General features: G+C 44.2%; 1 protein-coding gene across 3 annotated transcripts; it reads left to right on the forward strand.

The window, feature by feature from the left end:
- Positions 1 to 613: 613 nt before the first annotated feature.
- LOC135375963 (uncharacterized) lies at positions 614 to 4,916 on the forward strand. Of its 3 annotated transcripts, none has more exons than XM_064608594.1 (3): positions 614 to 1,045; positions 1,110 to 4,631; positions 4,700 to 4,916. In XM_064608594.1, coding segments are annotated over exons 1-3 (3,630 nt in total). In that variant the 5' UTR covers positions 614 to 1,044; the 3' UTR covers positions 4,807 to 4,916. The 3 variants fall into 3 exon arrangements, with proteins under 3 accessions (XP_064464664.1, XP_064464665.1, XP_064464666.1); XM_064608595.1 differs by having other exon boundaries at positions 4,689 to 4,790; XM_064608596.1 differs by having other exon boundaries at positions 4,692 to 4,790.
- The last annotated feature ends 19,774 nt before the right edge of the window (positions 4,917 to 24,690 follow it).

Raw genomic sequence — 24,690 nt, forward strand, 5'->3', positions numbered from 1 at the left:
CATGTGCTTCGGTTTCTTTTTTTTCTTTTTTTTTGCAATTATAGCTATTCAAGCAAAAGTATATGTAATTTTTCATGGCTCTTTTTTTCTTTCACTGCTAAAGCAGAAGAAAATCACTTGGTAAAGCTGAATAGTGTTCTATCACGGAAAGTGGGTTTGTTTGCTTGATTTTGTTGGGTGCTCGACGAAGTAAGCAGTACTTAATCTTGCAGTTATGGGTATTTGAGCAGAAATGTTGGTGTCTGAGCCAGGAGTAGAAATTCCAATAAAGCACCTCTCCTTGTGCATTCCTGAGCTGCTGTGTGCGCGCGCGTGTGTGCTTTTTTCTTGGTTTGTGACGTCATCATGGCATGTTGGGACTTGTTTAGCAGTGTTACGATTCTACCCGCCGCTAGTATCTTGTTGTTATCTTGTGCTAGCCGCGTAGCGATGTGTGGTGACCTGAGGTCTTAAGCCTTTTCCCTTAAGTGAATTTGTGTACCCTTGTCCTGTGGTTTCTTTACGCAGGGACAATGCGACTGTATGTAGCATATTATGCAATAATTATCTGATAGGAGAAATGGGTGCTTTGTCAGTTAATGGTAGTTTGTTAGCTCTAATTTGTGAAGTCATAGCTATTTTGCTATTCGAGCAGAAATGCTGGTATCTGAGGGCTTAATGCTGCGGGTAGAAATTCCTGTCTGAGATGAATCTGCATTTCACTGCAATTTGTTTCATTTAAGTAATATTATTGAAATTCCACAGCCAAAAAGGGGTGGTTGTGTGCCTGCTCATGGAAGCAACTTGCATGTCGGAATGACATGTGATGAGAGCGAACTTTGCGCTCAGGTGCGGCAATGGTGTAGGCGGACGGAGCATTACGTGAAGCCAAGGGCAAGCTGTGACCTTGAACATGCAGAGCAAGTTTATTTTTAGGCTATGAGGACTCCTCGCGCCCGTGCATGTTGGGGCATGCAGCGAGGTCGCCGCTATATAAGTGGGGAGGATGTGTAAAGAGGCAGCAGTCTTCGCATCGCTTCGGGAGTGTGCGGAGATCGCTTCAAAAGTAAGTATTTTTCATCCACGCTCTGTGGTGCACGTTTTCTTAGTGTTTCTTCTTTTTTTTTCAGTGCCTAGATGCGTGTTCTGCTTTTTTGATCCTCATGATATCATGGGTGATGAGCCATTCGAAGAGAATTCACCATCTTCTCCAGACATTTCACCTGCCACATTGCATGCTCACGTCGAGCGATCACATCCCTATGTGGACGTTTCCTTCCTGCCTTTCTTTCAAACTGATAGCGCATTTCGAGGTATCGTCAAAGCGTTTGTGCTATTGGCATCTGTTCACGATCAGGGAGTAGAGGACTTGCGACAATATTTAATGAACCACCTCCACAATATAATTGCTATTTTGCGAGCACAAAGAATACCCTTTAGGTTTTGCATTTGTTCTGACGTTCTAATGATGAAAGAAAATCGAGGGGATGTAACCGCACACATAGCTCATTTTATGGCGCTTGCTCGCGAAGTCCACAGCGATGGAGCTATCGTAAATACTTTGATGGATGTGATTCAGGAGTCCACCGGGCGCATTGAAAATTACCAGCGCGAGGGTAGTGGGTTTGTATCCACTGACGTGCAAAAAGTTCAAATGTGTATTTCCGCTGTGAAAACTAAAAAGTTTGGATGCGAGGGGGTACTTCCCACAAATTTGGCTAAACGCAGGAACGTGTTAACGAATATCCATTTACCAGCACTCAAGGAGGGTGAATGTTTTAAATACAATACACTCGCTCTCCTGCATCCACAGGAAAGGAATTCGTGGAAAAAATGTGAAAATTATGCAACAGAGTACTGGTGGCCTAGTCACTTCCCTGTATCCTTCTCTGATCTGGACGAGTTTGAAGAGAAAAATAGGATATCTGTGTACGTGTACGCGTACGTCGATCAGGGAGTGCACGTGTCACGACCCCCAAAACTGGAAAGTGAAAAGAAAATTCACTTATTGGAGGTTGACGAGCATTTTTTCGGAATTAAGTCCCTCGAGCGTTTGCTGACGAGAAAGAACACGCGTTTCGTATGCGAACGTTGCACTCGCTCTTTTAATGAGGAAAAGAGCATGGCGAAACATCGACGCCTTTGCGCGGACATGAACGAAATCCTATTAGAATTTTGTGAACCCGGAGAAAATTTTGTAGAATTTACTAAAATACAGTACATGCAGCAGTACAACTACGTCGTTGCGTTGGACACGGAGAGCGTACTCGCACCCAGTGGTGTTGGCATGCAACGTCACATTACCTCTAGCTTCTGTGCTGTGCTTGTGCGCACCCACGACTCAAAGGTGATGCGCATCAGGACGCACCATGGGGAAGATGCTGCGAGGCAGTGCGTGAGAGCATTGATGGAAATGAGGGATGAGATGATCGCCCTGAACGCTTGCCCCGCTGCAATGGTGCTGAATGATGAGCAATGCGCTGAGCACAGAGCTACTACCCACTGTGCGTACTGTAAACAGGAGTTTACCGAAGATCTGCCCCGTGTCCGGCATCACGACCATTCAAAGCATTGTAGTGCGGGCGAGACAAATTATATCGCGACATTGTGTAACCCCTGTAACGTCGCGTGCACGACGAGGGAAAAATTGCCTATCATGGTACACAATTTGTCCTATGATTTGGCCGGGCTGCTGCGGGAATTTCACATTCTTGGGTGGAAGCGACCTCCCTTCATTGTGGCTAGCTCTATGGAAAAAATTCGTTCGTTTGAAATTGGCACATTCCTGTTTAGAGACACCATGCAATATCTAAATTCGTCGCTGGGGGAGCTCGTGGAAACCGTCAAATCCATGGGTGGTGCAGAGGCATTCCAATGTTTGAAGCAGGCATTTGGAAACGACTACGAAATTTTACTTCGTAAAGGTGTATTCCCGTACAGCCATGTCAGTTCTTTTGCAGTGTATGATGAATTGGCCTTGCCAGAAAAATCCTCCTTTCGAAACGATCTCACGGGGGAGGATATAAGTGAGGAGGACTACCAGTATGCGTTGCTCGTATTTGAACATTTTGGATGCTCAAATTTGAGAGATTATAATGCACTGTACTTGAAAACGGATGCCCTACTACATGCGGACGTGATGCAGCACTTCCGACGTCTGTGCTACAGCGCGCGTGGATTGGAATTGCTTCATTGTGTTTCTCTGGCATCCTATTCATGGCAATGCGCTCTAAATTACACGCAGGCAAAATTGGAGTTAATCATCGATGAGGACATGTACAGAACCATCGAATCGGGCGTTAGAGGCGGGCTCTGTCAGGCGAGCAGGCGTCATTTGCGGGCTAACAACCCTCTGTGTAGTGGCTATGATCCCGATAAAGAGGAGGTGTACATATCATACATAGATTGCAACAATCTTTACGGATTCAGTATGATAAAGCACCTCCCCGTTGGTGATTTCGAATGGGTCGAGGATTTTAGCTCCGTGGATTTTATGCGTCACCCCACTGATTCAGACGTTGGCTATGTGTATGTATGTGACTTGGAGTATCCAAAATCTATCCACGCACTGACACGGTACTTTCCCCTGGCTCCTGAGAAGGCAGTCGTCCCAAAGGAATGGCTCTCGCCATTCCAGCGAGGGCTTCTCGAAGAATTAATGTACCAGCCCGCTAACAGCAAAAAGCTGTTGCTTACGTGCAAGGACAAAGTCGAGTACGTCGTTCATTACGCGCTGCTCGCACTCTATTGTAGATTAGGCATGAGGGTGACAAAAATTCACAGAATTCTAAAATTTCGCCAGGCGCCATTCCTGCGTCCCTACATCGAGGACAATGTTGCCAGACGTGTTGCCTTGGGCACGACATTCGAAAAAAACTTCTACAAACTCTCAAATAATGCAGTCTTTGGGAGAACACTTCTAAATAAATTTAACATGCGTGATATTCGAGTAGCCTTCGATGAGGAGACGGCGAGTCGCCTCGGGAGTCGGGCGGAATGCGTGAGGATGGAAATTTTGTCCCCGGATTGTGTCATGTACGAAATGCGCAAAAGAAAAGTGCGATGCGATTTCCCGCTCCAGATTGGGTTTACGAATTTGGAACTGAGTAAATTAACCATGTACTCATTCTACTATGAAACCTTGCTGAGTAAGCTCACTTGTCCGGTGATTACCTGTTACTTTGACACGGATTCTCTGATCCTCGGCCTGTTCTGCAAGGACTACGAAGATCAGTTACGAGCGATTGCCGACGACCACTTAGATTTGTCTTCCTTCGATCGGGATCATCCACTGTACAGTGAAAAGAATCGTGGAAGGCTTGGGGCATTCAAAAGCGAAACTGGTAGTGTACCTATTGAGGAAGTAGTCTGTTTGAAAGCTAAAATGTACTCCATCAAATTAGCTGGAGGAAGGCAAATTGCAAGAGCTAAAGGGGTCAAAAAGAATATTGTACGCAAGCACCTCCTCCATGAGACGTACTGCAATACCTTGTTCAATCACATGAGCGTATCGAATGAACAAGTATCAATCGTTGGAAAGAAGCAGTGTATGTACACCATCAGAAATGTCAAAAGAAGTCTGATGGCATACGACGACAAGAGATACCTGTGCAATGACATCGACTCCTATCCTTATGGAAGCTATGAATATGGTAAGTTTAAGTGGGTGATATAACTAGTGAAGCTCATAATGTTCTTTTTTGCTTCAGAAGATGTGCAGGAAGAGAATTAATGCTTCTGTCACATGCTGTTCTCTCCTGCGGTTTGCCTCTGGGTCATGGACAGAGAGGGATGAGTGCCTGGGTGATCCATATAGTACCTATGTGAAGAACACTATGGATGTTAGCGGAGATATACAGCATGCATGGATGTGTCCTCAGGGAGGACTACAATATCTCCGAGACTGCCATGATGTACTCAATAAACATTGAAAACTATTTACCATGTTTTTGTGTGCCAACCATTGCTGAGAGTCGACGCAGGCTAAAAAAGAATGCCGCCCAGGACCAATAAGCAATTTGGAAGGAATTGTGAGCTGGCCTAGAAATGAATGGGATTGACCCACGAGCGGTTGTCTATGTTGCAGCTGGAATTATGAAGCAATATACAGTTGAAAGCGTGTGACCGAGTAACTAGAGAGTGGAAATGACAAATGAGTCTATCGAGCATGTATGACAGGAAGCCAACAAGCCAATCACTAGGTTTTAGAAATGGATGGAAGTGACCACCCCCGGACCAATAGACAGGTGAGCGATTTGGAAGCCTATGAGCCGACTTAGAATTGAATAGAATAGATCATTTTGGTGTCTACGAGCGAGTGAGCAGATGTTGTGGCAATTAATGGTAGCCAATCACATAGAAATTTGATGGATGAAGGGGTGGAGCTGTGACCAACCAACCAGAAGACTTAGAAGTGGCTTGACCTGGATTAGAATTGGCTGGTGGATTAGAAATTCCTAGAAATGGATTAGAAAAAAGAGCGATTTGGAAGCCTATGAGCCAACTTAGAATTGAATAGAATACATAATTTTGGTGTCTATGAGCGAATGGACAAATGCGGCAATGAAGGGTAGCCAATCTCATAGAAATTGGATGGATCACCATGAAGTGGTGGAGCCTGGATTAGACCTGGCTTCACCTGGATTAGAAATGGGTGGTGGATTAGAAATTCCTAGAACTGGATTAGAAAAAGGATGTCGTTGTGGGGCTCGAATCTATACTACTATACACGACCCTTTCTATGCTCGTATACTCATTGTCTGAGGCTACACCTGCGAGCAAAAAGGCACGAAAGCGAAAGGGGCAAAGTTCCATTCGCGCTCGACGGAGGACTAGACAGGACGCCTTTACGGGAACATGATGGCATTCCAACCATATTAATGATTATTGCATTGTAGTGTAGAAAAACTACTACAAAACTATAATTTTAGGAGCCTATTAAAATTCTACTTTCTATGGAAACTATAATTGCCCTGTTACTTGGATCGCTATTAATGAAGCGCTCCAATTTTTTCTCTCTTCCCATTTCAGCCTTGTCATGTAGTGAAGCAGACTCACATCTAAGATAATTAATTTACACTGAGGGTGCCGTGCTTCAGGAATTCCTCTCCTGCGCTCAGACGCAGGCATTTCTTCACGGATACCTTTAACAGCTGACTTCCTCAACATACCGAGCTCCTAACAACATCTAACAAACAATCAGAGAAACCCTCTTCTCAGCTGTATCATGCGACTTTCTTCTGCGTAAAATCGGTGATTTGAGGAAGAGAGCAGCGACAAATTGCGCGCACTTGTGCTTGACTTTAAAAACCTGAAGCATATGCTAATAAACTAAGAAAAAGACACTCATGTCTGATAGTGCCACATCCACAGACGCATTGTCCTTGCGTAAAGAAAGCACAAGACAGGGATACACAAATTTCTTTAGGTGAGCAGGGAAAAGGCTTAAGACCTCAGGTCACCACACATCGCCACGCGGCTAGCACAACATGGCACCAACAAGATAATAGCAGCGGGAAGAACTGCAACACTGCTAAACAAGTCCACACATGCCATGATGACGTCACAAATCAGGAAAAACGCACACGCATGCACGCACAGAGGACAGCGCATTAAACACACGGAGCACTCAGGAATAATCGTAGCGTTCCCGCACATCGCTACGAAGCTCAACGTCTAAAACAAGATGACAGCAACAAGATATTAGCGAATGGTAAAAATTGCAACACTACTGAACAAGTCCAGACATGCGACATCGCATAGAAAACACTGCTCATCGGGGAAAAGGCCTAAGCCTGCGGCGGATCATCATAGAGCATACACAACTTCATTTTTCTATTTCGTGTAAACTAAACGCGGTCTGCTTGGAAAACGACGTACAAATTTTCTTAGGGAGCAGAGAAATATAGAAATTTCTACTCCGTGCTCAGGTACCAGCATTTCTGCTCAAAAACCTGCAAAATTAAGCACTGCTTACTTCGTCAAGATATCGAACACCCATCAAAATCAAACAAACAACCCCACTTCCACTGATAGAACACTATTCAGCTTTTACGCAGGAGGCTTTCTTCTACATAAAAGTAGAGAAAATAAGAAAAGAGCAGCGAAAAATTACACGCACTTTTGCTCGCATAGCTATAAGAGAAAAAAAAAATAACGACGCACACGCTAATAAACTGCCCAAGAACACACGCGGACCTCAGGATGTCCTCAAAGTGTCATCACGTCCTCGTCCGTGATGGATTGGACGGAGGAGGTCCCCAGGCTGTCACCATAGGAGCTTCCAGTGACTGTCATTTGCGTACATCCTGCGGTCGTCAACCGGAGGACGAGCACAGGAGAAGGAAATTACTTTAATACTGCGTTGTGCATTTTAATACCTGCTAGCAGTTATCAAGTTCGCGATTTATTTCTCATTACCCAATAAAATATCAAAGAAGGAGTGATCATGCATAAATTAAAAAAATACGAACACAAATATAAAATAAAGACCGATATAGGGGTTCAAATACTGAGCTTTGGATTTTAAAGGAATCCGTCCATGTGCTGCGTTTGACGTGCAGTAAAATACAGTTTCCTAGACCTTTCACAGCGGTCTTGTTGCGTGAGTGTCCACAAAGGGTCCCTGGCGGGAGGTTGCACGGAGCATTTTATTTCCGAAGAGACAAAAAATAATAGCGTTTCACTGCCCAAGCTTCAGTTACGATGCATGCCTCAAACCAAAGCAGTAAGAAACACGGACACTACCTTGATAGCGATTTAATACTCCAACAAATTTCTCAGTTCATTGTTGGTTATGCGCAAAATCAAGTTAAATTTAGATACCTCACCCTTTGATTTGACTTAGATGCGAGGAGGACTCCCGAATCAGCTGAAGTTCACAAGACAAGCAATAAGTTGTATCTGTTGTGTCTTGGGAAGGAAATGCTGCTGCACCGTATGCCTTTCGGTTGTCTTGTGGCCTACGGGCCTTTTATATATCTATCTTTTTTTGCTTTTTAAACTGTGACACTCATTGTTTGTGATGAGAAATATGCTGAACAAATACAGATGAGAAACTTCAAATGGTAGCTGGTGACCGAGGTTGAAAAAAAAAAGAAAAAACGCACACACTCTGACTGGGTGCTGCAAATGTGCCCTCACTTCCCAAAATAAATAATTCACTAAGGTATCTGCTTGCTCCCAGAATTGTACTAGCCGCGTCATTTGGTAGCTCCCATAGGAGGTCCTGAGGAGGTTTCACTGATGTATTGCGAATTGCACTTGCAGCAGAATATCAAGAATATCAATATCAAGTAACAAATATTGGGTGAATTACAGTGGAGTGAATGACGAATTTTCAAACAGAAGTCACCCAAAGTACTACGGGCAATGGTGGACGGCGCGGTAAATTTACAGGTCTGGCACCGTGTACTACCACAGGGATAACAACCCGGCGAGCGCTTCATCATGATTATCATCATGATTATCAGCATGTATTAGGAATAGAAAAGCGCGTGCAGCACGTTCCGTTCTTACCGCTTTGCATTCGTTCTCTAGTGGGACGTTCTCTGTGTCATAGCGAAACATATGGTGCAAGTTTCGTTAACGAATATTGGGGTCTTCGAGGTTCCATTTTGGTTCCAAATTTCTGACCTGTAAAGTAGTCTTCACGAGATGCACTGAAGCGCTGGTTGAAGCCCTCTACCTGGTGAGTTAGCGCGAATACACCTTGTACTTTGCAAGAAACGCTTGAGGCGTTGAATGCTCTGTACAGCATCTCAAACACCCTACAAGACAGATGAGTTCGCATAATTTGTTGCGCATGCAAACAAGCAAAAAAATCTCTTGCTCTCACGAGACTCTTGCTTCAATGCACGGAACTTGTGAGGAGGCCTGAGGCCAGTGGCGCGCAAGCAGGGAATATCGTGGTATGAGCGGTGGTAAACAAGCACAGAGGCCGACATTAGAGCACTAAGTTGATTCCTTTCGCCTGGTAAAGCACGCATAATCTACCTACATCCGCGGGATGCGCGTATTGAAAACCAAAGAGCGCGTGTAGTGCGTTGTTTTTCTTATAGTGATGCTTGTAAATACATATTTGTGGGTGAATATTGTCGGGTTCCTTTGGGGTCTCTCCTGCGTCGACTCCTCCTCAATGTGGCTTTCAGATGTTGGAACACAAGCCTCTGCTCAACCTGCGGTGTCGTTGTGACCCGTGAGCACATTCTTATGGAATGTGCACTCTACCGCCCGCAAAGACGGGTACTGTGTGATGAGGTTGCCCCTATCAGCGAGAGACCACTCCGTTTAGCTGCACTCATTGTCCCCATGAAGATCCTGTGCTCCATCGTCGGGTTCTTCACCTGTTCATGGACTTCCTGTCGTCCACTGGATTGCTCCAGACGCTCTAATTCTTTCTCGTATTTTCATTCATCCTCATCATATAATGTTTCACGTGCAATGTGGTACGATACCGCATCGCCGCGGTGAAACACCCCATCTCATCGTCATCATTTATTGCTGTTGTTGTTGTTGTTGTTCCTTGAGGTTCCAAACTTTCCAGTTCGGCTTGTTGCGGGAGCTTCACTTGGGAGCCCCAATGTGGGTGGCTCCTCTGCACAATTCCGCATCAACTTCGCGTGCTCCAAATACCGCTAATAATGTTAGTGCGCAAATAATGCAAGATATTCAAACGGTAATGGTCAGTTACGAACATCGGATTCGCAAGTCTCGAAAGTACAGAATCTGCTATCTTTCTTCTTTATGATTCGTCCTTGAAACAGTTGATTTATGCAGCCATATTTGCGTATAGGTGATGCGCTATTTGATTACGCGCGGATCGTTTTTCCTCTCTTTGGTTGGTAGGGTAAGGTGGGGCAAGTGAGACAGGTGGTGCTGTCTCAGAGACGCGTTGCTGCATGCTCTTGCGGCTGCTGCGGCTCTACATGTCCGCTTTATTGCACTGAGAATTGTACGTACTGGTGTATGCGTTTAGGAGAAAAATATCGGTTACTTCTGCCTGGAATGTAGAGACCCGACATAAAGGCGTGATTTCCTGTAGTCCGTTTTCTTGCAATCCGTGCAGCAGCGTTGAGCAGGCTTTTCTCTCAATGTAAGTTCACATCCCGTTTTTTTATTCATTCTTCTAGATATATGCAAAATATGAGCACTCTTGGTTATTCACTGTTGAACAGAAAAAAATCATGCGTCTGATGGCATGCACGGGGCAAGATGCGACAATTCAATGTAATTTTAATCTAATGCAATTTAAATTTAATGTGATTTAAAAAGTGATAAGTCGACTATTAGGTGGTTGTATGCTTGTTCCCCAGAGATTTCTTTTTTGTATATTACCTAGGATTGATCAGCAAATTTTCCTGTTTCCTGGGATATTCCCAGCAAAGCAGAAGCTCACACAAAAACGAGCGACCAGCGACACGTCAGATGGGCCATGCCCTGTTTGTAAAGGACGGTGGAGCAAAATAGCACCGGGTTGTGTGCGGTTTTATTGCACATTATGTGTGCGGTGGGCTCAGGAGGTTGTGTAGGGGTCTACTGGCTTCACTTTGTCTGCTTGGATTGCAAAAACTAATGCATTACCACGGCATGTCTCATATTGCCCCACGCGATGCCTCGTCTTGTCCCGAGGGTTGGGGCAAGATGAGACAATCTGCGTTTTTGAATTTCTTGTTCTGTAATTTAAACCGGCTACATTCGTTCTGCATTTACAGGTCAGAAGTTGTAGAACCCGGAGAATGTGTCTATGGCAAGTTTTCTTGAAAAACACGAAAAATAAAAATTTCACGTTCAATTGCAAATTTCTGTCTCATCTTGCCCCACCTTATCATATTACCCAATATTTATTTCTGTGTTAGCTACCATTGCATAGTGGTTAGAATTACTCATTTCCACGCCGAGACTGGGAGGTGACGCGGATTCCAGTCCTGGCACCGGCTGCGTTGTCTGAGGTTCTCCCTAGCTTTTCTGGCAGACTTTTCAGACGAATGTCTGCACAGTTCTCGCTGAAATCCGCCCAAGACGCATGCTAACCCCGCTGTGCTTCCTGCTGTCCTCTCTCCATCTGTCCACTTATGTACGCCGCTCATACCTACATTTGCTTAGCGGCGCTAACACTGAACAAAAAAAAAGCAATTGTTTATGCGTCCTTTGTCGTCCAGTGTTTCTTATCCCGTCTCACTTTGTACAAGGCGGCCATTCTGCTGCTGCCCGCAAATAAAAGAAAGAAGCAAAACATTTCGTACATAGAATGTGCGCAATAGACTACCCGCTGTTTGCGAACAGTCTACGTCACACTGCCAAATGTCGCGAGCCGTCGTTGGCAAAATAAAGCGACGTGGGTTGGCAGCCTCCGACCACATCAGTTGTTTCCGATGATGGATGCCATTGCACGAAGGAGTTACCAAGGAACCCTTCGTGTGCGAGGCAGAACTACCCTGACCTCACCTCACAAAAAGCGAAAACCACGACGTTAAACGACGGCGACAACCATGTGCGCTTGTTTTGCCAAAGATCCACTCTTTCCCAGTGTCATGATATCTTGATATGACGTGCCGCTGCGGGTGGTCTATTGGTACAGCTTGAGATAAACGTTTACGGAACACGGTGCTGACGTATTTCTTCATCGGAGCGACCCTCTGTCAACTACAGTCGACCCGCGTTTATCCCGACGGCCTCGTTTCCTGTGAAAATGTCCGGATAGCGGGGGAACCGGATAAGTGAAACACGGAAATCCATAGTGATCCTAAAAGGACATCTTTATTGACCATTACACAGAAAACTATCCATTGTCATCTGTTTCATTCTAATACACGCATCCGGTTCTTGCAAACCTTTGCTAATGGCATTAACTTGCGAAATATTGTTTTGTTGATCGGAAAATACTAGCCCTGTCTTCAGTGCCGCCCGCGCCTTTTCTACCGTCACAGCTGGTGCATCTCCGCTTTCATCATCAGATTCTTCTTGAACACTATCGGGAGCGACGACAGTGACGATGTCGTTATCTGTGATTGCAGCCCAGGGGTCCTCGGGTTGCGGTCCTCCCAGGGGTTGCGAACCTTGTCAGTCTGAAATGACCAGACAGCTCAGTGGATTACCTTTGTGTAGCGTGCAAAGTCGGAAAGGGAGAAAATTCTTCCTAGCAACACCCTCTTTGTGTCAGTAAGAAGGAGACCACGACCAGGGTCCTCGACCTCGCTTGACTAGGTTTGGGACAAGTGTCCTTTCTGGACAACGACCGGATAACTGAAGCCGATTGTTGGGTATTAGTCACTTCTGTTCCCTGGAATTCCCGTCGGAGTCCGGAAGCTGAAGTTCGGATAAACGAGGGCGAAATACATGGGGAGAAATCCGTCCCCATGCTTTTTTGTCCGGATAGCGCAGGATCCGGGTAAACAAAGTCCGGATAAACGCGGGTCGACTGTATCAGGATGAGATAGAATAAGAAACGGGTGATCAGCTATTCTGTGTGTGTGTATGCGTCCGCTCTGGTTTGTTGCTGGGCTGTCGCTCCAATGGAGAACTTGTGTCCCAAGCTGCACATCAAGCGGAAAACCAACTGTCCAGCGGCGGAGCATAATTCGTAAAAGTGAACCACAATTCGCTTTGTTGAGTATACGGTCATGGTACTGCAGCGCACAGTTCCAGCAATTTTCGTTTAAACATTTCCGTACATAAAGGTAACATCATGACGCTTTTACAGCATCCTGCAGTGTGCGACGAAGAAGCTCCACGAGTGTATACAACGCCCTGGTAGAGTTATCGCTTATCGCTACTTCAGAGACACCTAAGAGGGAAGCAACGCTGCCTCTGACGCCCCCAAATCGCACAGTATCGTTTTGTTTGTTTTGTTATCTTCAGGTTGATCGAACCACATATCCGTAGGCTCAATGACGCACGCTGAACTGCGCGTGGAGCTCGACGCAAACGTCATAGTGACACCTCGAAGGACATAAGGAAGCTCTGGCAAATGTTGCGATGTGCGTTGAGCAACAGCCCATGAGCCGCCGCTGCATTTCTTGCTGAAACTTTTCGTACTTTCCTGTCTTAGTGGCCTTCTGCATACTGAAATTTCAGTGTTTTTCTACCAAAAAGTGCTAAATGAGGAGTCTCAATAATGCGGTGCTAACTCCTTCGGATCACTCGCGCGTAAAAAAGAAATAAAAGCGAAAAGCCAGGATCGTACTCTACATCACGCTTCGGCAGGTGAACTGCTGTTCGTGTTATGCGGAAGACATGTTTCTTCACTGTTTGTAATCGAATTAGCAAACTTCTCCGGGTGTCAAAAACAGCACTATATGCTCTTTTTCCCTATTGCTGACTTTGCTTTTCGCTATCATTGATTCAAGCGTCAATGTAAAAAGTGCCTTATTTACCGGGGTCTCCGACAGCGAGTTTCAGTGCAATGGAATAGCGTGGTGGTTATGCGCACTGCGCGAAGGACTCTTTATTAATGCGTTCATGCTGGTACATATTCGCTGTAGAAGATACGCAGCTAGATACAAGGGACGGCAGACTTCACGCAAGAACTGCTTACTAACAGAATTTAATGCAACAGAAACCGAGTAAAACCCAAAGAGAAGTCACAAGAAAAACTGTCTTCTTAGTCATTATCTTCCCGTTCGGTGGTAAATTGACTTATCACCACAAGAGATTAGCTACCTGTACGACACGCGCTGTTAGACCACCGTAGAGGAAGGCAGTGACTAACAAGCCAGTTTTTCCTATCACTTCCGCTTGCGTTTTCCTTGTTTTCTGTTGCATTAAATTATGTCAGTTGTTAGTAAGCATGCAGTTGTTGCGTATCTGCCGTCCCTTGGCTCTGGCTGCGTGCCTTCTATAGCTCTCTTTACGTTTTACGCGTGCACAGAACCAGTGATAGGCAGTACTTGAAGTACCAAGTACTCAAGTAGTACTGTAAGTACATTTCTGTGTACTTGTACTTTACTTCAAGTACATTTTAAATCGTGCGCTTTGTACTGTACTTAAAGTACTTTTTTAGTACTTTCCCATCAAGTACCCAAGTACCCAAATTTGGACCCTGACAAAAAATCACAAAAGAGTATCAAAAATGCACCCTACTAAAAGCGCTAAAATGACAACACGAAGACGAAAACACACAGCTGGGCTATATATCTGAGTTTTCGTCGTCTTGCATAATTTTAGCGCTTCTAGTGAAATGAGGTACCAAGATTTCCCAGTATAACATTTTACCAAAACGGATTTTTGTGCTTTTAAAGAGCATATTTGTTGAAGCAAATCTATTGTTGCGAGGCTTGAAATGTTGAAAAAGTATGAACTCTTCTATGATTGAGTAAAATGAATGGAATGTAAAGACACGCATACATTATGACACTGCAACCGGCAGCACAATGACTTGGTCAATTGTCATTTCACCTCTCCCAATGCAAGGTTCTATGCTTTTTTTATATTGTTTCCTTCATTGGCAATTAATAATCAATTTATATGGCAATGTGTGATTGCATTACACGATGAACACTCTGAAAGACACACATGCTTTCATTTTTACATTTTGCGTTTTTTTAATTGGTCACATGAATTGCATTGCTGCATATCACAGTCGTATAAAAATGAAGGCTTACATCGTGTTTCATCCTCTTTAATTTTCATCATATTCTTTTTTAAACATGTTGTATTTCAAAAAGCAGCAAGGAATGCCCAGAAATGTATAATCTCTGTTGGCTTGTACGTTTCCCCCTTGAATTTATCTAGCCTCCTATACCGGAAGATTAGTACCGGAACAACACAGTAGGCGGGTGATCTTGGATCAGTCAGCGTAAAATACTATTTTGCATAATCACAGCACAGCTGACTGATTACCTCTCTACATGTAACGGCAAATTATAACATCTGATTAGCACTTAACCTATAGGACTTTATGGTTTCAGAGCATTTGTCAAGAATGCTGACTAAAGTTTTGCCAAAAGAGCAAGACACAGATACTAAACAGTGATATGCAAAGTGATACAAATTAAATCGCCGATGCACTTGATGAGTACTTGAAGTACTTTGCCTAGTAATTTGTACTTTACTTGAAGTACATTTGGAATTGGGTACTTTGTACTGTACTTGAAGTACGAATGACACCAGGCACTTGGTACCTTACTTTAAGTATAATTTTGAGGTACTTTGCCCATCACTGTACAGAACCAACAACCCTATCACTTCCATACGCAAAGGTGATGGCGTACGATGCACTAAAACTATCTGATAGTGAGCTTTAGTGCATCGTACGGTATCTCATTTGCGTACGTAAAGGATAGCGTTGTTGGTACTGTGCACGAGCAAAACATGAAGGGAGCTTCGCGCATTGCGCAGAACCACCACGCTATCCCTTACGTACGCAAAGGCGACAACATACGATGCATTAAAACTCCTGTTATCGTGTGTTTCGGTACACCGGAAGAATTCTCGCTAAACCTCGATAATAGCGAGTTTTAGTACATTGGAAGAACTCTACGAAAACGATACGATAAAGGAAGTTATCACATCCAAGCTTAGCAGTGTGATATGCCACCCGCTTCAAAGAAACAGGGCGATTGGCTTATCATGCAATATGCTCGGAAGTTCCAGCCGCTCTTCGTACAGAGCTTAAAATAAACCTTTACGTGGTATTATCACGATGCTGATAAACCGACTGCAGGCGTCGTACAGCAGGTGCTCACATATCTTCCATTGCTTGATACCCGTGTGCTTTAACTGTGGTTCGATCAATCTGAAGACAAAAAGAGAAGATATTATGCGCTTTGGGGGGGTCTCAGAGGCAGCGTTGCTTCCCTCTTACATGTCTCTGAGGCACCGATAAACGATAACTGTACGAGGGCGTTGTATGTTATCTCATTGGTATTTTACTGGTGAGCTAAAGATGACACGGTTAGTAGTATTCACTGCAGGATTATGCCTACCAAGGATAGTTTCTACCATCGCTATCCTCCTCGTCTGATATCGGAGGGTATTTGGAGCAGGATACCAAGGAGGAGCGCGCGCCAAGACCGCCCCGCGCGTTTCGCAGCCGGGCGCCGCGTACAGAGGGCTTTCCTTCTCCCATTCGAGCATGCATGAACATGCAAAGTACATAACCACCAACCAAAATGTTATTGCCCGCCCATCTTATTCCCTCTCCGGCCCAGTTCCACATACAATACATCCTGAGTGAGGAAGTCCACTCCATGGATGAGTGTTTCATCTCCCCATGCTTCCCCTTAACATAGCGTACTTTCCTTCTCGCGCCCAGACATGCAAGCAACAGACATACACATTTCTACAAGTGAAAATATTTTATTAATCTAAAGTACTAGCAATCAGCATAGAGAGGTGTAAAGTTGAAACGAACAATTTCTGCAGGCAACATTCACATTCTACACACACACACACTATAAATTTTATGATATTGTAATACCTGCAGTTAAACCAATTTAATATCAAATGGATAGATTCGATAACTCGAGCGGGCAGACAATCACTTCCCCAGAGCAGATAATATTTATTAAAGAACCTTCAGGAACACAGCTTTTAATTAAGGAAGGGATTCTTAGTTCATACAATAATAATTAAAATTAAAATTTCTACCATAACAAGTCTGAGCTCCTTCTATGTGACCTCCATCTTCATGTTGTAAATCAACATAAAAAATCATACATGTAAATAATTAATTATTCCATGCTCAAATCATTTCAATGCTATTAAATACGAGTATTTTCGATTGAAGAGCACAACTGGGGGGACACACTGCACCATCCAGGAAAGTATTAATTAAATAAACAATAGTTAACACTGTCAGAGGGACATCATTAGCACAACTTTTAATTAAAGAATCTTTAATTTCGAAGCTTGCTATCAATACGACCTGAGCTAGGACGAATGCCGAGGAACACGAACTACATAGGGAGGACTATTTTCATTGATATGAAAGATGATACAGCCCTCACTTTCTTGTACATTCAGAATCATTCCATGTACACACATTCAATACAATTCCGACTCACATTGGCGCATGTTGCCGAATATTTCCATGAGAGGAACACAGTGACACACACACGCACACACACAAGCTCAGATAAACTTATTTCCTGACCCCAGTCCGCTAGAACCGGTTTCACCTCTCCTTTCACACATCCCTCTTTCACTCTTTCCTCGAAACGCGCGGCAGATCTCCCTCAACCCCAATCGACGATTCCCTCCCAAAGTCAAAATACATATTGGGTGCCATCATCATTAGAGTGAAGGATTATATCAAACCACAAGTAACACCATAAATGAAACGACTGATCTTGCTGTTATGATGAAGGCGATATTTTTTTATTATCCTAATTGAACAATATACAATGATCACATATACTCTATATGTAAGCATCTTCAGGGTGGCCAATTCGAATTTTGTTGTAACTCACACCCCCGTTTTGTTTGTTCGTTTGTTTATCAGATCACCATCACAAATAGGTGTAAGGAAATAATAATAAGCTGCTTATATTAATCGAAAGCTACGAAATACGAATCTACCAAGTGAAGAGCAAAACGCAGGAACATGTGGATAGTTGGAGAAGTAGAATCAGACACACGATCACAGCAACAATATTCATTAGTCAACACTACAAATATTATGCTAAAAAGAGGAGCACAAGTTAAGAACATGTATATGAGTTTGAGTTTGAGTTTATTTAATGAAATTGTTATTTACCATATACATGAATGACGAGGAAAAAGCTGTTGGTAGCAACAGCTTGACTAGCCTCGCCTTTCAATATACTCTGGCAGCAAAAACAACAGCTTGCATGTGATCAAACAAATATCAATTAATTAAGTGAATACAACAAAGGTACAAATAGAATAGATGAACATTGAACTATACATAGCATTTATACAAAAAATATGTACAGACAACCAACCATGATATACACCAACCATGATATACACACTCAGCCCAACGTATCATCGAGGGCTATTTACCAAAACGTACGTTTGACTTATTTTTGTTCATTTAATAAGAACATCTGAAACATAGCGCGTTTAGATGCGCGACGTAAGCGTTCTTCAGTAAAATTGTATTTGTTTAGTACGCTAGGCAATTGATAATGTAGCGTCTGTAAGCCGTAGTTCGTTCTTGGGCGCGGAACACACCAGTGTTCTGGATTTCTAGTTTGTCTGGACTGGGGCCTTTTTTGTAAGTTAGCACAGCTACGCAGTATTGCCTTATTCTGCCGAATCTCCGACTTCACGGAAGCCAAAAGTTGGTATTCGTACAGTGAGCCCAGTCTCATGACATTAAAATTTAGAAAGAGACTGGAAGAATGAGCGGCACGGGGAAGATTTGAAACAACCGCATTTTTTTGTAATATTGCTAATTGGGTAATTGACGTCTTTGTTCCATTTCCCCAAACGAGATGGCAGTAACGCAAGTGTGAATCGAAAAGCATATGATATATTAACAATTTTTGTTTGGTTGGTAGGAATTGGCATCGTCTTATCGTGCCCAGTACCTTACATAGTTTAGAGCGTATGTAGTCCCAATGGTGATCCCACAACATGTGTTCATGGAAAATGACACCAAGGGTTTTAACTGTAGAAGAAAGACTTACTTCAGAATAGTCTGATCGTAAGGTATGTGGCACGACACATGTTGACTGCTTTGGACGAAACAAGACATCCTTAGTTTTTGCGTAGTTTATCTCAAAGCAGTTACTGGCTGACCATGCGTGTAGTTTATTCAGGACTTCACTACCTTCCCTCATGAGTCTTGTCACATCAGTGAGAGTAATGAATAAACTCGTGTCATCAGCGTAAATGACGAATTCTACGGCGTTACCGACTGTAATTAGGTCATTTATGTAGACGTTGAATAACAAAGCCCCCAAAATGCTGCCTTGAGGCACTCCATGACGGATGTGTTTCGGCGAGGATAATTCTTTATCAATACAAACTCTCTGATATCGATCCGTGAGGTAGCTTTTTATGAAATCCAAGGCTACTCCCCTGACCCCGTAGCGTGATAGTTTTTGAATTAATATGTTATGGTTTATCCTATCAAACGCTTTGGAGAAATCTACAAATATACCAAGAGTAAGTAAGTATTTGTGCCTCAATATTGTTTAATATTATTTCTTTCTGGTGTAACAATGCTGTCTCCGTAGAGAGTCCTGCTCGGAATCCAAACTGTGATGGTGTGATGATAGAGTGAATATCGAAGAACATAGTTAGCCTCTTGAAAATTATTTTTTCCAGGGCCTTGGAAAATACTGGCAATACAGAGATAGGCCTATAATTCCCGCAGTTGTTTTTATCACCGGTCTTAAACAAAACAGTAACCTTCGCGGCCTTTAACCGCGTCGGAAAAATTCCAGTCGATAAGATAAGGTTATCGACATGCGCCAAGTACCGCGCAATCAGGTCGACAACAAAACAGACGTGTTGCATTTTTAGACCATCAATGTCTTCACTCTTACTCTTCTTTAATGTTGTGAATATTTGGAGTATTTCAGATTCGTCCGTTGGAACCAGATATATGGATTGTCTTATCGAAGCAGGTAAGTAAGGTTCAGTGCTAACTTGATCATCAACATGGACCAAGCTGGTAAAATATTCGTTGAACTTTTCACCCATTGCCTTTCCCCTGTAGGTATACCCATCTACCTTTATCTCTTGGATGGTTGTATGCCGTGTAAAAGGACGTACTACTGAATTTAATTTCTGCCACATTACCTTGGGATCTACAACAGCATCAAATAATTGTGTGTAATAGTCGTGCTTTGCTTTTTTAAGTTTTTTATTGAGAACATTTCTATACAATTTAAATTCTGCCAACGTGGCAAGGTCTCGGCCATGCAGAAATATTCGATATAATTTGTTTTTTTTTTTTCTTTATCATATTAAGTAACGTCGTTGTCATCCATGGTTTCCGCGCCTGTTTAGGTTTCTCTCGAACCTTATAAGGGAAATGTTTCTTATAGACATGAGCAAAGATTTCCATGAACCGTTCATAGGCTTCATTGGGAGAAGAACAACGTATTACTTCTTCCCAGTTTGTATGAGTAATTTCGTTCCGAAACAGGTCAAGAGTACGTGGTGTGAGGTCCTGAAGGATTACGTTTGGCAACCATTTTCTCGATGATTGAAGATGCCCCTTGGCAGCAAGAAAAATGGGTAGGTGATCGCTAATTGCTATAGCGAGTGAGCCGCCGATCAGCTCGTCAGCAGGTATGTTTGTAACAAATAAGTCGATAAGTGTCGCACTGGTAGCTGTGATACGTGTCGGAGAAGATACAACATTGGAAAACAAGTATGAATCAATAAGAAGTGAAAACTCACGACTCTTTGAATCGTTTGACAGCATATTGATATTTAAGTCTCCCCCAAGGACCATAGTATAATGACACTCATTTGCAAAAGATAGCAGCTTATCTAAAAAGCACAAAAAATGGGTTACGTTACCATCTGGGGGCCGATAAATAACCACAAACAGAAAGTGCCCACACTTTACACAGATAGATTCAAAGCTCTCTGTACATCCTGAAAACTCGTCTATATATTCGTGCGCAGTCTCAGTTAAGAAAAACATGCACAAACCTCCTCCTCTTTTGAATTTCCGATTTAAGAACACTGACTTGTATCCATCAATACGCATAACATCGTCCTCATTGCAGTACCATGTTTCCGTTAGCATTATAACAGAAAATTTAAAGTCGAAAAACTGTAAGAGCGCACAAAATTGATAATCTTTCCCTAATGCTGACTGCATATTCAAATGCAAAGCAGTCATCGGCGAAACAAAATTTTCCTTTAACTTTATGTTCAAGCTGGATGGTGCGATAGTAGTATAGAGATAGACTGCATAATATTCGAGAAGAACCGAGCGCTATAACGACATCCTTTTTGTAATCCAAGATGGCCGATTCTAAGCCAACACAAGCCAAATCCAAAGCCATCTGATTGGCCGCCATTAGCTCCGCCCACTTCACGTTGATTGGCCCATGCTAAGCCTACTGATCTTTGATTGGCTGACCGTAGCTCCGCTCCTTCACGCTAATTAGTTGACTTGGCTCCGCCCACTTCATGCTGATTGGCCTACTAAGCCTAAGGCCTACTGGCCTAAGCCTACTGAGCTATGATTGGTTTACCGTAGCTCCACCCCTTTATGCTAATTACTTGGCTCCGCCCCCACTTCACGTTGATTGGTCCACGCTAAACCTACTGATCGCGTTGATTGGTTCACCATACCTCCGCCCCTTTTATGTTAATTACTTGACTCCGGCCCCTGCTTCACGCTGATTGGTGCACGCACGCCTTGCTAATTAACCGGCTTCGCTGATTGGTCCTACTGTCCAGGCGCGGCCCCGGCGGCAGCGGCCACGCTGCGGCTTTATCTCAGATGTTCGAACTTACCCATGCCGATTGGCCCGTTCTAAGCCCACTGACACCGGACTTTACTGGCTCCGCCCACTTCACGCTGATTGGCCCATTCTAAGCCTACCGATGGCTGGCCCTGATTGGTTCACGCTAAGCCTACTGAATGGTGATTGGCTTACCTGAATTTGTCGCTCCTAAGCAGCTTCAGATAAGACACACGGCAATTGTTGATTTCAACCTTTATTTGGTACAACAGCCTCCCGGTCCAGCTGCATCAGAGAGATCATTGGTCCATAATTCTATGTGGACATCTCTCACGCTCACTCAGCTCCCTCGGTAGATTCCAAATGTTATTGGTTCCTCTGGCTGCACGTGGCCGCTCAGCCAGCTCCTTATTGGTTCTAGTTGGTCACAGCTCCCTCACAGGCTCCAACCCCAATTGGTCCATCTAACAGCAAGTGGTCACTACTATTGATCCATTGAACTGCAAGCCACTCATTGGTCACTCACACTTGTTCTTTAACTTCACACTTGATAAATTTAACTGTGGGAGATTGTAACTTTTACCATAGGATAACTTTAGCTGTGGCTGGTAGGCTCCAACTGCTATTGGCCCGTGCTAACCGCATGCCTCCACCCTGCTGCTCATTGGTTCACAACGCGCATGCTCTGACGGCGCCGAAGAAGGTTCCCTACACATTTAATAGAAATTATGCTATTGGTCCAGCTGCGTCATAGGGCACGGCTTGGTTCTGCTGTGGCTGGCCCTGATGCTACTTACTTGGCGCAACTCTTTAATGGCTCCACCCACTTCGCATTGATTGGTCCATTTTAAGCCTACTGACTTCTAAGCCAGTCCACGCTAAGCCTACTGATCACTCCACCAGCGCTCTGATTGGCCGCTACCAATTGGCCCTCGTTCTAAGTCCACTGACACCAGATGGCACAACTCTTCACCAGCTCTGCCTATTTCATGCTGATTGGTCCATTCTAAGCCTACTGACTTCTAAGCCGAACCACGCTAAGCCTACTGATTGTCCCTTCACACCAAAGCCTACCGATGTCTGGCCCTGATTGGTCCACATTAAGCCTACTGAACAGTGATTGGCTAGCCTGTCGCTCCTAAACCACAATGCAGCAGCTTCAGACAAGACACACGACAATTGTTGATTTCACCCTTTATTTGGTACAACAGCCTGTGGGTTGGTTCAGCTGCATCCGAGAGATCCCGGTCATCTCTTGCGCTCATTGGTCACTCAGCTCCCTCGATAGACACCATATGGCTCATTTAACTGCAAGTGCTCATTGGCCCATCTGACTACAAGCCTCTCATTGGTCACTTATGTCTAGAGCTCCCTAACAGGCTCCAACTGTCCATGCCTCCATCCGCGGCCGCTCAATGGTTTACAATGAAATTTTTTCACATGCTCTGCCCTACACAGACAAGAGATGGCGCCGCTTGTCTTTGCAAGGATGGACAGCTACCATTGCATTGGTGACTCATTTCTATCCAACTGGATCTAGAGAGCCAGCGTTCTGAACAGCTTACATGCCGCCGCCTGTTCACATAGACGCAGTTGGAAATAGGGAAAAATTTTTTTTCAGGGTACACATCTCAAAACACGCTCTACACAAATAAAGTTGGCTTCCCCCGGTTGCATGCGTGCGTTAGGTGAAGCCCGTCCCATCTGGCTGCTCACTGGTTCACAATGAAACTTTTTCACATGCTCTGCCCTGCACATACAAGAGATGGCGTCGCTTGTCTTTGCAAAGATGGACAGCTGCCATTGCATTGGTGACTCATTTCTATCCAACTGGTTCAAGAGAGCCAGCGTTCTGAACGGCTTACATGCCGCCGCCTACCGCTGTTCACGTAGCCACAGTTGGAAATGGGGAAATTATTTTTTTCAGGGTACAAATCTCAAAACACACTCTACACGAGTAAAGTTGGCTTCCCCCGCTTGCATGCGTGCGTTAGGTCAAGCCCACCCCCTGAGAACAAGCTTAGGATCGTTTAGGATGTGTGTGTGCTTTGCAGTTCACCCTAAAAATTGTTTCAATCAAGCAGAATGGCAAATGATGCAATGGAGCGCGTTCATTCTTGAGAACGAATTTTGTGACAGAACATAAACAAAACAAAACATTTCAATGTGCAAAAAAGTCATCATGACGCTAATCAGGAAAGCCAGCACGCGTTCGAAATAAGCAGGAAGAAGCACATGATCGAGAAAACAACGATAGTTGATGCTGTGCAGAGAAGCTGGTTTGAGGGAAAAACAGCTTGTATGATCAATAAACCCTATAGAGCTTGGGCCTGTTTTTATTTTAGACAGCGCGCATTCAACACACGAAATTAAATAAATCGAGCAGAATGACAATAGCATAGTGGCGCTATGTGGTGAAGCTCAAGACGCACTGACACTCCAACGCTTGAAGTTAAAAAAAAAAGAAGAAAACTCAACCCAAGCTGAGTATGAAGAAACACAATTGCTCCCATCAGAACATTCTGTTCAAACATAGCCGGCGTACACGACACAGCTCGCACTCCTGGAAGCACTCTTAGAAATATAAGTCCAAGGCACAACGTCGCACAATGAACGAGTTCATCTCGGAAAAAATGCGCTCACCTTCGCAGACGGGTCACGAGCACCATGCCGCAATATCTGAAACATGCGGCTCGTGGACAGCTCACGCGACTTTAGCCAGCCCATGCAGTTTTAGACTTCAACATAAGAAATCAACTAAATCCAGCACAAAGCATAGTGATGCTATGTCGTGACTGACGCTTATTAAACAATGCTATGCAGTGAAGCGTCGCACGTACTCAATGTTAAAAACGGACACTCAACCCAAACTGAGTATGAAGAAACACAGTTTCAGATTGCCTTCACAGAACATCCCGCGCCTCCGCGTTCATTCTCTATACTGGAAGCAGCAATATTAAGATCGTCGCTCTATGAACAAGTTCATCGAGAAAATAGGCTCACCTCATCACATCCGTATGGCGCACGTAGATTCTTGTCGCGCGACGCGCTACAGCAGGGTAGGGAAACACGTGCGCGTGGACAGCTCACACGATTTCAGCCTGCCCGCGCACACCTCACAACATGCGATGACATACCAAAATGTCGCGCGCACCTTCCAGGCACCCGTTACCGTGCCAGCCGCACGGAAAACTTGATAGCCAAAACACAGGCGCATAATATAACCCTCCGGTTGGGACCATCTCTTTTATATCAGTGCTCGCTCGTTTCCGCAAGGTTGCAAGCCCGAGAAATTGGGTCACCTTGAAGATGTGTTGGAGCCATCTGTTTTATATCAAAGAGGCAAATCATGGCCAAACTCTGCGGCGGA

The sequence above is a fragment of the Ornithodoros turicata genome, unplaced genomic scaffold, assembly GCF_037126465.1.
Source record: "Ornithodoros turicata isolate Travis unplaced genomic scaffold, ASM3712646v1 ctg00000960.1, whole genome shotgun sequence".
In the NCBI taxonomy this organism is placed as follows: domain Eukaryota; kingdom Metazoa; phylum Arthropoda; class Arachnida; order Ixodida; family Argasidae; genus Ornithodoros; species Ornithodoros turicata.

Excerpts from the sequence above, each read along its gene's own strand:
- LOC135375963 (XM_064608594.1), top strand. Across the intron at positions 4,632-4,699 it reads TTATGGAAGCTATGAATATG|GAAGAGAATTAATGCTTCTG; the intron begins GTAAGTTTAAGT and ends GAAGATGTGCAG.